This window comes from Cannabis sativa, chromosome 5 (genome assembly GCF_029168945.1).
Source record: "Cannabis sativa cultivar Pink pepper isolate KNU-18-1 chromosome 5, ASM2916894v1, whole genome shotgun sequence".
NCBI classification, from domain to species: Eukaryota; Viridiplantae; Streptophyta; class Magnoliopsida; order Rosales; family Cannabaceae; genus Cannabis; species Cannabis sativa.
The window spans coordinates 53,549,968-53,566,412 of record NC_083605.1 but is presented as its reverse complement, the minus strand read 5'-3'; the positions used below and the strand labels follow the sequence as shown (position 1 = coordinate 53,566,412).

General features: G+C 31.7%; 1 protein-coding gene across 1 annotated transcript; it reads right to left on the bottom strand.

Annotated features, from left to right (window-relative positions):
- Nucleotides 1-13,694: 13,694 nt before the first annotated feature.
- Nucleotides 13,695-14,051, bottom strand: LOC115717544 (uncharacterized). Its single transcript, XM_030646530.2, has one exon. The coding sequence runs from the start codon at nt 14,049-14,051 to the stop codon at nt 13,695-13,697; it is 357 nt and encodes a 118-aa protein (XP_030502390.2).
- Between the last annotated feature and the right edge of the window lie 2,394 nt (nt 14,052-16,445).

Below are 16,445 nucleotides of genomic sequence, written 5' to 3'. Positions count from 1 at the left end.
ATAAATTGAATTAAAGTATATTATTAGAAATTGAATTAATTAGTCAAAGGAAAATCTAGATAGGTGATATTTTTGCTTGAAGTATTTTTCTAGTGTATTTAATTAAATAGAAAATTAATATTTAAGTTGATTTTTATCATCATACTTAAATATTTGTAATTTTTCTTATATATTTAATTAAATAGGAAAATTATATTTTTTGTTGTAAATTAATTTTATTAATTAATTTTGGGCTAACATTAAATTAGAATAATTTTTCCAGGATTTATTTTTTATTTTAATATGCATTTTTCGAAAATTGTATTCTTATATACTTTAATTTTTCGAAATGCAATATATATTTATAGAAAATTAAATTTGAGTTGTAAATTAATTTAAATTAATTTTGTAACAACTTAAATATTTTTTTCTAAATATTTATTGGAAATTATTACTAAGATGGAAATAATTCATGTTATTTTCATATCCATCTAAGTAAAATTTATAAATATTAAATTAAAATTTATATTTAGAATTTTTCATTCTAAATTGGAAATTTTAAATAAATATATATTTAAAATAAATAGATTAAATAAAGAGAATCAAAGAAAATACAACTCACTTTAAATAATGAGCTTGATTATTATTAAGATATTCGATCTCCATTGTTGGTCTTACAAAAGTTAAATGTTTTCAATATAACCTCGAGACGCTAGACTTCGTCCCCCTATGGATGGTTATTCGTTGAACGCATTTAACACCGTAAGATTTCATTTGATAAGTGTTTTGTAAGTTTTCGTCTCTATTAGACTCTCCCCTACGGTGACTACTTAGAGATAAACTTATGAAACATGAAACAATGGTGGAAGCTCATAAAATGAGAATAACCTTGACTCTCGCCTACCGGGACAACGTTGGATTCTTATTTTGATCGAATAAAAGGTTGCTAGAATGGTTTCTATTTTAGATGAGCTGACAACTCTATTCAATAAATGATGCTTTGACTCTCGCCTACGGGACAATCGTATCGGTTTGTTGAAAACCTTGGAAATTATTTAGGATTGTATGATTTAGTATTTTCACTAGTCATTCCTACTTGCTATATGCTTATAATTTCTGAATTGTGTATGAATTTATATTGAACCTTGTTATTTTGTTATTAAGTTGTAGTTTAATTTCGAATCTTCATTGTTGGTCTAACTTGGCTTGTTTATCTAATGAGATAAATCCCTAGTGGATTTTCACCATTAGACATACATAATAGTGTTAGATTTCGAAAGATAAATATTGTACATGCGACATCTAGCTGTTCATCAATTGATGACACCTTAGACTAGTATTTTTACGATATGAAACAAGAAGATTATATAAATAAGATTACTTTAACTTTCGCTAATCGAAGCATCGTTGGATTCTTATTTTAAACGAAATTATCCTAATTCCTCTTAGCTTATTCATTTCGAATTAGCTTTCAAAACATATCATTGGATGAATGGTCTATAAATCATTTCATGTCATTTTATATGACGCATATGATTATAATCCCGAAATTCTATTCCCAATTGATATAAATCCTCAATCTTAGAAATCTCCTACTTGTATGGGCAAATCTGACTTAGAGTTTGTATTAGTAGTGCTGGTCCAAGATAGAATTACTCATTATATTTGGTATAAATTTAAGTCTTTGACTTTAATTTTAGATTCCAAATAGAAATTTTCTTAAATTTCTAATTCAAGAATACAATACGCTTACACTTTCTCAAGTGTTTAATATCCATCTTTTATTAATGGATTAAAAACTGTATGGAATGTGAGTTAGGTATTCTGTGACCAGGATCCACTTGAAGTATTCTAAGAACTCTTTGATGTAACTAAACCTATATCATCCAAAGACACTACCATTTTTTTTAATCTATGGCATTTGTATCTTGTTCATAGTGGTTTTGACAAGATCAATCTCTGCAAAGAGTTAATATGCATATATCCACTGAAAGTAGTTCATCTCATTCGCAGATGGATGTACATTCAGGGGTGGATATGAGTTTTTCGTTGTATTCTTAAAATGATAACTCTAGATTATACCTTATGCAAAGAAATTTGAAATGTTTGAAAAATTTCATCAATTTCTCAATGGTTAAACACCATTAAGGTATGTGGTTAAAGATCTTGCGAACGGATAGGGGTGGAGAAATAGTTAGTAGATATGCAGTTCAAAGATCATTACATTGATTTTTGAATTATATCCAAACTTACCTCCCCAGAAATTTCGATTTGCATATTGATGATTAGTTACTAGTCGTTGCCTAAGTCCTTCTATGGTAATACAATTTCAGAATGATGTAATGGTTGTATACTTAATGTAAATCATTACTAGATTCATGGATGACCTAATCAAAATCTTAAGAAAGGCTAGAACTGTTAACCATGGTTTGTTAGCTTTTCTAAGTGATTAGGGGTGGACCATCCCATTGTCAATAGATAAGAAAGTGTTTGTTCAAACAAATACTACTTTTCTAAGAAAATGACTAAGTCTGAAAAACAAGTAGCAAATAAAGGAGATATTTATTCTTGATTCCAAAAGTGTTCTATCATCTTATATAACATATGATGATCCCACTGCCTCTGTTGTCTTGTCACAACCGAAGAGATCAATACCATTTAGTTTTCTTCGACATAATTCACGGTACCTTGTCGTAGTGGGAGAGTTTCTAGGAACTCACCTTCTTATGACTTGGGAGACACAAGTGATTAAAATCCATTGTGAGTTTAAACAAGTAATGGATTGTCAAGATAAGAAACTAAGAAGAAAGCCAATAGAACTATGGTTTAATCCATTCACATGGAATGACCTAAAGTTTTCTATTACAAGGACATAAAAGGAAATTTTCATTAATAAGTCTATTCTATGGACTTAACAAAACTTCCTGTTCCTAGTATTATAGGTTTGAGATTATCTAAACCTATGGCTTGTGGTATACCTGGTAATTACTTACTCTAATGCAAGCAACTTACTTTAGTAAGATGCTGAAGCATTTTCTTTCTAATGGCAATCTATAGAAGCTTCACAACTTCTTAGGCATAGATTTTATTTATCTAAGGAAAAGTCTCAACTATTCCAGAAAAGATAAAGCCATGGAAAAATTTCTTATATCAACAGTGAGAGGTCTTAGATATGCTTTTGTATGCCTTAGACCAGACACCTGCTGTTGAGTGGGAGTAATGAGTAGGTATCAGATTCATCCAGGAGAAGAACATTGGAAGACAATCAAGTAAATCTTAAGATAAAGAAGAGGAACTATATGTTAGTCTATAAGGGTGTGTTTAAAACTCTTAGACTACACCATATCAGATTTCGAAATTTGCCTATGTGCTAGTAAATCTTTCTGATAAGATGGTGATTACTCTGGGGGTGGAATAGTGATTTTGGAGAAGTGTAAAAACCTATCTGAAGTCTCTAGGTCTACCAGAAAGGGACTGAATGTTAAAGCTGCAGGAAAGTTACTTATTCAGTCTAAGGAAAGTTCTATACATCTTTGGCACCATTCCAAATTGCCTTAAAACTACTAGTGTTAATTTCCTGATTAACCAAAAGTAGTTGCCAAAGGTATAGAATCCAGTATCCCAAGAGAGTAAACATATAGAGAGGAATTTCACATTATCAATGATTTTGTGATTAAAGGAAGAGTAATGGTGGAGAAAAGGTTGTGGTTAATTCAACCTTTCAGATCCTATTACGAGGAGTTTACTACTACTACACTTGATTTGCATATCAAGGTGTTGAGATTATTTGAAACGCACTTTTTGTTTTATATTAGTGCAAGTGGGAGTTTGTTGGGTTTTATGCCCTAAATAAAACTCATTTCAATATAATCAGATTTACTTATTAATATAGATCAGAAATAACATTTAATGTTGCATGGTTCACATGATTTATTTCATGATTATATGTACATAATGTATAAATTCATCTGAAACCCTTTTCACATACTTGATCCTGTTTATTGTGTCGTCAACACATTGGAAAGTAAACATGACTATGTGAATAAAGTTTCCTAGATTTATAAGACACAGGGTTTTACTGATATGATAATCTACAACAAGAGTTTACTTGTATTTGGAGAAATACTATGTTCTTTCCAGAACATTGGTTAAAGTAAAGCTCAGGTTGGATGCATGGAGTATGCATCGGAAGGGACCGATATTGAACTTTGACTTAGATTTATTAAACTTACCGTAATATCTATTCAAGTCAATATCGCCTAGTTGATCCTAGATCAAATGATCTTAATCCTGATATGATTAGGCTCAATCTTGAAAGGCTATTCGTGTTCTTTGATTTGTTAGTTAAGCCTACTTTTAGGTCAGGGTGATACGTACATTTTGGGAACACGGTAGTGCAATTGAGTGGGAGCGCTATCATAAACATGGAATCTATAGCTTCTATCTGGCGAATAGTAAGCAAAGGATGATCTCCTTCGAGCTTGACCAAACGAACATAAATGGTGGAGTACTCATTTCACATAAGCTGAAATATCATTTATACGGGGTCAAGTGTTTTAAGGAATAAATACATTGTAGGGTGTAACGGTAATTTAATCCCTTTACAGTGTAGATCATTCATATAGAGGATCATTGATCACATTAGGATTATAACAATGGATAACTAATGATGTGTCTATATGGTGGAACATATAGAGCATTCTATATAACTGAGAGTGCAATTCTAAGTTCTATGCGTGGATTCAACGAAGAATTAATAAGTTAGTGAATTTTAGTGCTAAATTCTTGATCTACTTATTGGAAGCTCGGTTATATAGACCCATGGTCCCCCCACTAGTTGAGATAATATTGCTTGTAAGACTCATGTAATTGGTTTTGATTAATCAATTATAATTCACGAATTAGACTATGTCTATTTGTGAAATTTTCACTAAGTAATGGCGAAATTGTAAAGAAAGAGTTTATAGGGGCATATTTGTTAATTATGATACTTTGTATGGTTCAATTAATAAATATGATAAATGACAATATTATTTAATAATTATTTATAGTTATTAAATAGTTAGAATTGGCATTTAAATGATTGAATTAGGAAATTGGCATTTTTGAGAAAATCAGATACAAAAGGTGTTAAAATTGCAAAATTGCAAAAAGCAAGGCCCAATCCACTAAGTTTAGGGCCAGCCACTTTTGTAGGAAATTTAAACTGATTTTTTCATTATTTTAATGCCATATAATTCAAATCAAACCCTAGAGGAATGCTATAAATAGATAGTGAAGGCTTCAGGAAAATAACACACTTTCTGAATCAGAAAAACCTGAGCCTCCACTCTCTTCTCTAGCCGCCACTCTCTCTCTCTTTTCTTCCTCAATATTTCGAACCTCTCTTAGTGATTAGAGTAGTGCCCACACACATCAAGTGATACCTCAATCATAGTGAGGAAGATCGTGAAGAAAGATCATCAGCAAAGGAGATTCAGCATCAAAGATTCAGAGAAAGAGATCCAGGTTCAGATATTTATAATGCTCTGCTACAGAAAGGAATCAAGGGCTAGATATCTGAACGGAAGGAGTCATTATATTCCGCTGCACCCAATGTAAGGTTTCCTAAACTTTATATGTGTTTATTTCATCGTTTTAGAAAGTTCATATTTAGGATGTTAATAAACATACTTGTGAGTAGATCTAAGATCCTGGTAAAATAATTTCCAACAACTTTTTCTTTGGAATAAGGACAATATTTATATCATTAAGAGCATCAGGTAAAATAGCAGTATCAAAGAAAACTCTAACCTGCATAACCACATCATCCTTCACAACATTCCAATATTTCTGAAAAAACCCAGGCCTCATATCATCAGGTCCCGACGATTTGTCCAGATGCATATGAAACAGAGCACGCCACACTTCCTCCTCGGTGACCGGACCAAGGAGTTGCTGATTATGAGCCCAAGTAACCGCATTGGGAGTAGCATCAATGACCGGAGAGAACTGTAAAACTGATGTCGTAAATAGATTCTTGAAATAACCCAACATAACATCAAGAAGCCTATCATCCCACGAAATCGAACTACCCGAATCATCTTGAAGGCGAGAAATCGTATTATGCTTTTTCCTAGCAGTAGCTTTAGCATGGAAGAACTTGCTATTACTATCACCTTCACGAAGCCATAATTGTTTGGATCTTTGGCGCCAGACAATCTCTTGCTGGTTTAGGGTCTCACTTAGCTTCAGTTCAGCCTCACGAAATCGCTGAATAGAAATAGAGTCTCGCCCTTGCTTACATCACCGAATCTCTCTTTTGCACTGAGAGATTTTTGCTTGAAATTACCGGTATACTCTTTTCCCTAAACACGAAGCCTCTCTCCACAATACTTCAACTTCTCACTAATCGGTTGGCCACTACAATGCTCCCAACAATCAGACACAACTTGTAGACACATGGGCTCACACAACCACGCATTCTCAAAACAGAATTGTCGAAAAGGAACTATAAAGTTATTCGTGATTGGCTCAAGTAATAACGGACAATGATTCGAAGTTGTTATTTCAAGATTAGTGAGCTTGGCAAGATTAAATCGTTGATACCACTGAGAACTTACCAAAGCACGATCCAGACGGACCTCTATGCAAGTATCAGTACCTCTCCCACGCTCACAAGTAAATGGATACCCCAACAAGTCAAGATCAATGAGATCACACTCAGCTAGAACATCATTAAACCCATCCAGTAACCACCGAGGATAATCGTTGCCTCCCCTCTTATCTAGATGACTAGTAACATTATTCATGTCTCCAATAACACACCATGGGAGAGTAGATTCAAACTTGAGAGTTCGCAACAAATCCCAAGTCTTATACCGTATACTCCTATTAGGCTCACCATAAAGACCAGTCAACCTCCAGGGAGAAGAAGCAGTGTCAGAAATCTCTATGACAATATGGTTGAAAGAATAGCCAAGTAACCGAGCTTCAATGTCATTACGCCGGAGCATAGCCAAACCTCCACTATGTCCTCTAGCATCAACCGAAAACAAACCATCAAATCCCAACTTCACCCGAAGTCTTTCAAGTTTCTCTTTACGAGAAAAAGTTTCACAAAGAAAAAGAAAATTTGGTTTTTTTTGGACCACAAGATCCACAAGGAATTGATAAACCCACGGGTTCCCAAGCCCACAGCAATTCCAACTTATAATACACATAATGACCGTTGGGCCTGGGAACCACACCAACCGAAAGGCCATTTTTCGAGCCCAAAAAATCATTCACAACAACCTCATCACCAATCTCCATCTCACTATCAATAGCCACCACATTGAACCTATCTACTTGTGCTCGACCCACATTAGACCCATCCAATTGGGTTCAGCCTACATTTGCTTCCACCATACGGCGTCGTTTGGTATCCAGCACAATTAAACTATCAACCCCATCTTCCAACTCATCCAACATATTCAAATTATCATTATTTAATTCAAAATCAACCTTACCATCAATCCCCAAAGTTTGCTACTTATTTGTAGGAGCTGAAAAAATATCTGGAGATTCCCTCCTAACCATACGCCCAATCCCACGATCCTCTCCAACAACCACAGTAATCGGCCTAGCCGAAGATCGCCCCCCACTGCCCCCGTCGAACTGTTACTCCCGCCAGTAAACGCCACATCCGATTCTTCACCATCACGCAACCACTGCGATCCAACCAAATTGTACCTCCTCCGGGGTTGAGCCCTCATTAAAATTCCTTAAGGTTTTACAATTTCTTCAATCGGCATTTCAAAAAGCTTGGAGCAGAACTTTTCAGAATGTCCAATAACACCACAAATAAAACAAAAAGTAGGAACATACTCATATTTAAATTCTGCCCAAAAACCTGGATCATCCACGCTTCGCCGGAGCTTCTTCATTCGTTTTAATGGTACAGTAATGTCGATGGAAACTCGGACACGAATGTATTCACGCCAAACATGCTGAAAATTCTTCGGATTCGACTTGATAAACATCCCGACAAAACCTCCCAAACGTTCCACAACAGAGGCCGATTTGAAACCGATTTGTAAGCCATGTATCTGAACCCACATATCAAGGGTATTGATGACCACCTTCTTAGGATCTTCACCCCTTTGTAACCTTCGAAAGACGAATTGTTGTCAACATATTTTATTAATTAGACACCTAATGGTAATTTTAACAAATCTATATATCTATATATCTATATCTATATCTATATATATAGGAGAAGTATGATGCGGTGATGTGTCACTCTAAAATCGCTCTAAAACTATTTTTCTCTACTCTCCTTAAGTCTCTCATTTTTAATATTTTATTAGAGCATAAATCTGCAAATTAATGTTTTACTATTATTTTAATAAATCTTCTAAAGTTATTTTTTCTACTCTCCTTAATTATTTGATTTTTAATATTTTATTAGAGTATACATTAGCAATCTAAAATCAATTTTAATTTTAATTTTTTTTAATTTTTTAAATAGCATTATTTTTTCTCTCATTAATATTCCTATTTGTTTTGGTTTCAAATTTTTATTAAATTTATAAATATTAAATTAAAATTATAATTAAACTAAAATTGTATAATATATTTTAATTTTAAAAACACTAAATTAACTTATACGTGTATATATAGATGATGGTATGTTTTTTAAATTTTTTATTAAAGCATAATTATCAATCTATACATTACTATTTTTTTTAATAAATATTTTATAAAATACTAGAATATCTAGCATTTGTTCTCTCTTTATTTTTTAATTTTTTTTACTAAATTTATAAATATTAAATTAATGTTATAATTAAACTATAATAATATATTTCAATTTTAACAACACTAAAATAACTTATATATATATGGTAGGTTTTATTTTTTTTAATTTTTTATTAAAGCATAAATTATCAATTCGTTCTTTACTATTTTCTTTTTTAATAAATATCTTATAAAACATGAAAATATCTAGCATAAATTAATTATTCAAAAAATTATACATATAAATATATTACAAGTTTTACTTTATCACACGTATATTACCATACATAATTACCAGCATATATATATATGTGTATGCTCTTAATGGGTATTATTCATGTATGGGTATTTTATTCTTGACCATTGGATCAAATATTTAATGGTTGATAGTTATAATCATTAATTAAATATTAAAAAAATTAATATTTCCTATTTTGCCACTTTTTTCTTTGATTTTGTTATTCTCTATATTCTTAAAATAGATAAAACTATTAATAGAAATAAAAATTGATACATGGAATTGTTATTTAAAAAATAACACACTAAAACAACTAACAAACTATTTTTTTTAATAAAAATCATTTTAAAGATTAAAAAGAGAAAAAATGTATACTTATCTTTTTATAAAATTTCTTCAAACTAGAATTCTAAATTGCATTACTGAGAACAAAAAAAAAAATTTAAGCATCGAGCTATAATACATATAAAATGTATAAGATTTTTTCTAAACCTAAAATCTTTAATTTCATAATAATTAAAAATCATTTATATGTTTTTAGTTTTAAAACCAAAACATGTAAGAACAAAATCAATGAAGAAAATTTTAACAAAAAAAAAATGAACGAAGAAAAAAAGTGGCATAAACATATTGAATAATGACAATTGCCAACACAAAAATTTCAACACAAAAAATTATACTTGACCCCTAGACAAGATTATTATCTTCCAATCCTAAGAATATAAATAATGAACAACACCTCATTACTTATTATAGAAGAATGATGCATGGTAATGTCAAGAAAATCATTAGATGATAATAATATTTCTCTAACAATGATACCCTAAGTAAGAACTAAGAAGTATTGTAGCGTTTTATTTTTAAGAGCATGAATAATATTAAGACAATTAGTGCATGTTTGGCATCATAACTAAAAAACTGTTTTTTATTTTTAAAAACAGAAAATTATTTTTAAAAACAATTTGGCTTGTTTGGCCTTGTTTTTTAAAAACAGTTTTCAGAAAACAAAGTTACAAAAAACAAGAATTTTGAAAACAACAAAATGTTGTTTTCTGTTTTAAAAACCAATTCACTTTTGGTCAATATTGTTTTTAAAAATCACTAACCAAACGTGACTTGTGTTTTAAAAACTTCAAAAATTATTTTTTGTTCTCATTTCTAAAAACAATTTTTTAAAACAAAAAACAGAAAACAATACCAAACATGCTTAGATTCCACAATCAAGCTCTTATTCTCCTAATAAAAAAAATACATTAATATACATGTAAATGATTCTTAATTTTACAATAATAAATTATTAATAAACTCACAGTTTCATAAATAATAAAGTAGTAATTTCAATTAATTTTTAAAAGTAATTTATAATTTTTTCAAATTATTTGTTGTAATTATTATTTCCAATTTTATAAAAAATATATATATAATTTTTTAAAAAAAAAATAGTTGTTGGAAACTTGCCATAAAAAGTCATTAGATTATTATCTTATTAATTTTTTTAGTGCCTATCAATAGGTATTATTACCCATTAAAAACTGTTCCATATATATATATATAAATTCAAGTTACATTTTATTCTACAAACTACTAGGTGGTGGGCATATGAATTTTTCTCTTCCCTCTCAATATAATTTTACGATAATGTTATCATAAGATATCATTATTGTTTTTATCTATGAGTAATGTATATTTTAAAAGAACCATGTATTATATATAACTTTTTTTATTATTCTTTTATTTATAATATGAAATTTTTATATGCATTCAATTTATGATTATATGATTTGTTTAGTTTCAATTATTTTATTTTTTTGCTATTTTAAATTCAAAATAAAAATATCTTCATTAAAATTTCAGTAAAATATTTATTGATAATTAATTATGAAAAGATAATAATAAGTTATTCAAAAAATATAATAATAAATTAATGATATATAAATTGACGTTATATAAGTACACTAGATACGAATTAAAAGTATTTATATAGTATAATAAAGTTAATTATCTATCAATAATAATATTAATTTAAATGTACATGTAATTTGTTAATAACAAAGTTTTTCATAACTATATATATAGTAGTAAAATTATATGAATATGATTATATTTATTCTATAGTTTCATTATCAAGTCTACCAATTTAATCTATTTTCTCATTTTTAATAGCATATATCATTTGAATTTCAATTTGAATTCCTTAGATATTTATATATCTATCCATCTATTTAAATTTGCTTCCAATATTTTTATTTATTTATATATTTATTTTTTTTATTTATTTTATTTTATTTTAAATTCTCCCTTTAATTATCTTTTTTCTTTTGTATCTTCTATCAACTTTCTCCTTAATTAGTTCTCTTTATTTTTTAACTTTAAATTATTTCTTTATTAATTCCCTTATTTTTTTTTATTTTTCATTCTATTTTATTTAATTAAAAGGTCAATAATTAATTAAAAATTATTTTTTTTTTGCATAATCATGATAACTAATAAATAATTATATATATTAAAAAAGAACTATTAATCTACATATTCAATTGTATAGAGAGAAAATACATACAATTAATATTAACTAATTATCCAAAAATAGATAATGAATAATTTATTTTATGTATAGAGCGAACCTATGATATTAATGATGACTACAAGTGATACGATGATGGCATCAACTTTAAATATAGTAGTGAATACAAGTGAGGTACAGAAATAACAATTGTTTAGAAATTATATAATGTCTTTTCTATAAATTTATTATCTTCTTTTTGTTATAGATCTCTATTTTTGTTTGATGATTGTTTAATTTCAAATTTCTCTTCACTCTAAAGTACATTTGAAGATATTTCTTTTTATTATTATTATTATATAAGAAATTGTATAATAATTTTTTTAAGAATTCGTTAGATTTTTCTATATAAATTTATGGTTTTTTCAAACCAATATTTTTACAAAAAAAATTATCACTAAAGAAATACAACTACACGCGAAGCGCAACTTGTTGACTAGTTATTAAAGAATCATGACCAATGTACGCGCGCATGAAAAGAGAGAAATTACAATATGAAAAGATATCTTATTATAGCAATTTTTCCTTTTTTCTTTCTCTTATTTTTTATTTTTTTTTAAAACTAAACTTAAACTACCTAAAAGGAACTAGTATAATCAAATTAATTTAGTTGAACAATATATCATTTTTTAAGGGATTTATACACCAAATACTAAAATTTTAAATTCTTTCTACTTTTTTAGTGTGGGGCAAAAATTTTTTTCATAAATATTCGTTGAGTTTTTACTGCTGTTTCACTTTTGTTTTTTTAGTTCTTCCACTGTTTTTTCAATTGTTCTATTTTGTTATTTTATTGTTATTTTACATAAAGATAGTATTTCTTTACAAAATTCTGTATAGTAAAATTATAAATATTTATTCAAAATCCAATATTTTTGTAAGAACCCATTTTTGTAATAGCTCTAATTTTTCTTTTTATGCAATAAATCATTTATTTTGAGTGTTAATAATTATAATAAAACATTAAAATTTTTCATAATAGGTATTTTTGGCAAAACTTTGATTATTAATTTATTTAGTATTTACTATTAAAATTTATTTATTTTTATTAAACTTTTTTTCCAAATCCAATTATTAATTGGATTTAATCAGATTAGAAAAAAAAAATGTTAGAATTGATGGGATGCCCAATCCTACTAACGATACCTCATCCACCATCGCACTCCCCAAACCCAGATTCCCAGCTTCGTAACCAATAATGATTCTCACCTCCCCTCTTCATAAACCCAAATTTAGACCGAAAAATAATCTCCCACCCGAAGACTTTGTGAAAGCCATAGATAAAGACCATTACCACTCTATTTATTCTTGTATGATATAGAATAGTTTAGTGTACTATATAAAATAGAGAACAAAAAAATTTGAGACACAGGACAAAAATGTTGGTGTATGAGATACTGGGTAAAAATTAGAACTTTGTACTTCTTAAAATAATAGACAGCTTGTATTCATTTAAAATTCCAAACCAAAAATTGTCATTGACCTATATATTCATTGATGCTTGTCATGAAGATAACTCATGTATTTGTATTTGATAGAAATTTTTAAAAGCAAAGGTTTTAAAAAACCATGTCTAATAATAAAATAGGATAATATATGGCTTCCAGTCAGGTGCGATTGGGTTTGTGGTTTCTAGTTTTGTTGGTGCGATCGTAAGACTGCGTGGTTGGGTGAGCGAATCATTCTTGGTAGCGAATTTAAGTTTCAGGGTCTGGAGAGTGCGATGGTAGAGGACGTACCCTGAGTGACTTTTTTTTTTGAGGGAAAATGGTAACTTTATTAATAAGAAGATTCAACCATTACAATAGAAAAAAAATCAGCGGGAGCATCATCCTCGCTAAAAATACGATCTGGATACAAACAAGAGCTACGAGCAAGACAATGTGCAGCTTTGTTTACCAAACGTTTAACAAAATTAATTGAGACTAACAGCAAATCGGCCAAAAGAGAACGACAAACCGCCACCTGAAGCCCAAAAGGAGAAGGGATATCCACCGTGCTTTGGACTGCCTGGACAACAACCAAAGAATCAGTTTCAACCTCAACCGGTCCCCAATGTTTCCTCTTTATCCAACTCAAAGCCTCCTTAACCCCTACCAATTCAGCCATAGCCGAATCCACACACCCCACTCGTAAAACTGTGAAGCCTTCAATGAATCAACCCTGAGAATCCCGGGCCACCCCTGCCGCTCCAAATCGACCATCACTAGCAAAGATTGCACCATCGACATTAACCTTAATCTTTCCCATAACCGGTTTCACCCAATGCTCTAAGTCCATTCTTGAACCCGCAGGAACAAGTAAAGACCCCATCCTCCTTTGTTGAGCATTTCTCCATTGATTAAGGACTACTCGTGCCAAAAGAATAACCTCCGCCGCTGACATTGATTTGTCCTGCCAAACCACCTCATTTCGGGCATACCAAATCGCCCAAAGAACCATGAGCAATTCTTCCTGGGCCGTGGATGAGTGTTGTAACAGAATGTGGCTAAACCAATCCCAGAAAGACTCCATAGGCGTAACTCCAATTTATAACCGAAAGATTCCAACAAGACCGTGCGAAAGAACAGTGCACCAACAAATGGAAAATGGTCTTAGGCACCTGGTTACACATAGGACACACTTGGTCTAGAGGAATATGTTTGGTAGTAAGTTGAACCTTAGTAGCCAAACAACCAGATAAAGCACGCCACATGAGTTGGTGCACTTTGGGGGGGGGGGGGGACATGAAGCTTACATGCAATTTTCCATATCTTAATCTCCATCTCACTAGTATTAGTGAGCTCTGAGTGATGCAGCAAACGATATGCCTCCCTCACAGTATAGAACCCATGAAGATCCTTATGCCAATACCAAGTGTCAATGGGAGTCTCCTGATCAATGTTGGTTCGAATGATAATCTCTTTATCTCGGTCATTGAATATATCTGAGACCACCTTTAGATCCCAAGACCGTTCTCCTACCACCATGAGATTATTAACCGTCCACGTCTCCATACCATTAGCGCTAGAAGTAACCCACGGTCGAGAATCATCCGCAAGCCACGGGTCAAATCGAACACTAATATTCGTACCCGGACCAATCCCCCAATGAGCTCCCTCCCTAATCAAAGCTTGCGTTTCAAAAATACTCTTCCATATGAAACTAGGATTCGGCCCAAGAGAAGCACTCAAAAAAGAACCCTGAGGATAATATCGGGCCTTATATACCCGACTAACAAGAGAATGAGCCTGTGTAACTAACCTTCAAGCTTGTTTTCCCAACATGGCTAAATTGAAATCCCTTAAATCTCGAAAGCCAAGTCCCCCATGATGCTTATGGCGGCACAACTTCCTCCAACTCACCCAACTTACCCAACGATTCTGATTGGATCCCGAATTCCACCAATATTTGCTCATCATGCCTTCAAGCTTATTACAAGTTTCCACCGGCAACAAGAAAATAGACATAGCATAGGTAGGAAGAGATTGAGCAACTGTTTTAATCAATACCTCTTTGCCCGCTTTTGAGAGCAGCCGGCCTTCCCAACTCTGAATTCTCTTCTGCATCTTATCCTTCAAGAAGCCAAGAATAGCATTCTTATTACGACCCATGATACAAGGAAGGCCAAGATACAAACTGTTTTCAGGAGCTTCATTCATTCCAAGAAGATTACACATATCTTGTCGAGAGGTCGAAGTTGTGTTGAGGCTAAAGAAGATAGTAGATTTAGAGTAATTAACACACTGACCTGAGGCTTGTTCAAATAGTTGAAGCAGAAGAAGAACACTACGAGCCTCCCTTTCAATAGCCTTGCAATAGATATAGCAATCATCCGCAAACAACATATGAGAAATTATGGGGGCACCATTACACACACGGCAACCATGAAGGGCTCCCCGAGCTTCAAATCTTTTTATGAGAGAAGAAAATCCTTCAGCACACAAAAGAAATAAATAAGGAGAGAGCGGATCTCCTTGTCTAATACCCCTTCCAGGAACAATCGGCCCCATCTCACGACCCCCATGAGTAATAGTGTATGAAACCGTTGAGACACAATGCAATATAAGATCAACCACACGCACATCAAAGCCCATTTTTAGCATTATATTCTTAAGAAAAAGCCACTCAACACGGTCATACGCTTTACTCATATCAAGCTTAAGAGCCATATAACCTTCCTTTCCAACTCTTTTCCGCTTAAGGTAATGCGTCACCTCAAACGAAATCATAATATTATCAGTGATAAGACGCCCAGGAATGAAAGCACTCTGATTCTCTGAAATGACTGCAGGAAGAACATGCTTCAACCGATTAGCTAGAACCTTGGAGCAAACCTTGTAGAGGACATTACAAAGAGCAATCGGGCGCATGTCACCCATAGTAGTGGCATTTTTCTTCTTAGGAATCAACACTAAATTAGTATGATTAAGACCAGTAGGCAACTGACCAACTAAGAAAAAAGAGCGGACCTGCTTGATAACATCATTACCCACAATTGCCCAACACTTTTGATAAAAACCCGGAGTCATGCCATCGGGCCCAGGGGATTTATCTGGGTGCATCTGAAATAGAGCCTCTTTCACCTCCTCATCAGTCAAAGGTTGCAAGAGAGAGTCATTCTGAGTTCAAGTCACAGTAGAAGAAATCCCATCAAGAACATCATCCATAGTACAGTTGGAACTAGTAAACAGATTCTGGAAGTAAGAACACATGACATCTGATAGACCCGATTCCCAGTCAACCTAACTTCCATCTTCGCATTGGAGTTTATCAATAGCATTCATATGGCGCCGAGAAGAGGCCGTTGCATGAAAAAATTTGCTATTTTTATCCCCCTCCTGAAGCCACAATTGTTTCGATCGTTGACGCCAAAACACCTCCTTCTGAGTGAGAACTTCAAAAAGTTCTGTCTCAGCTTCCTTATAT

Bases quoted from the DNA above. Each gene is read 5' to 3' on its own strand.
- LOC115717544 (XM_030646530.2), bottom strand. From the start codon at position 14,051: ATGGAGTCTTTCTGGGATTGGTTTAGCCACATTCTGTTACAACACTCA.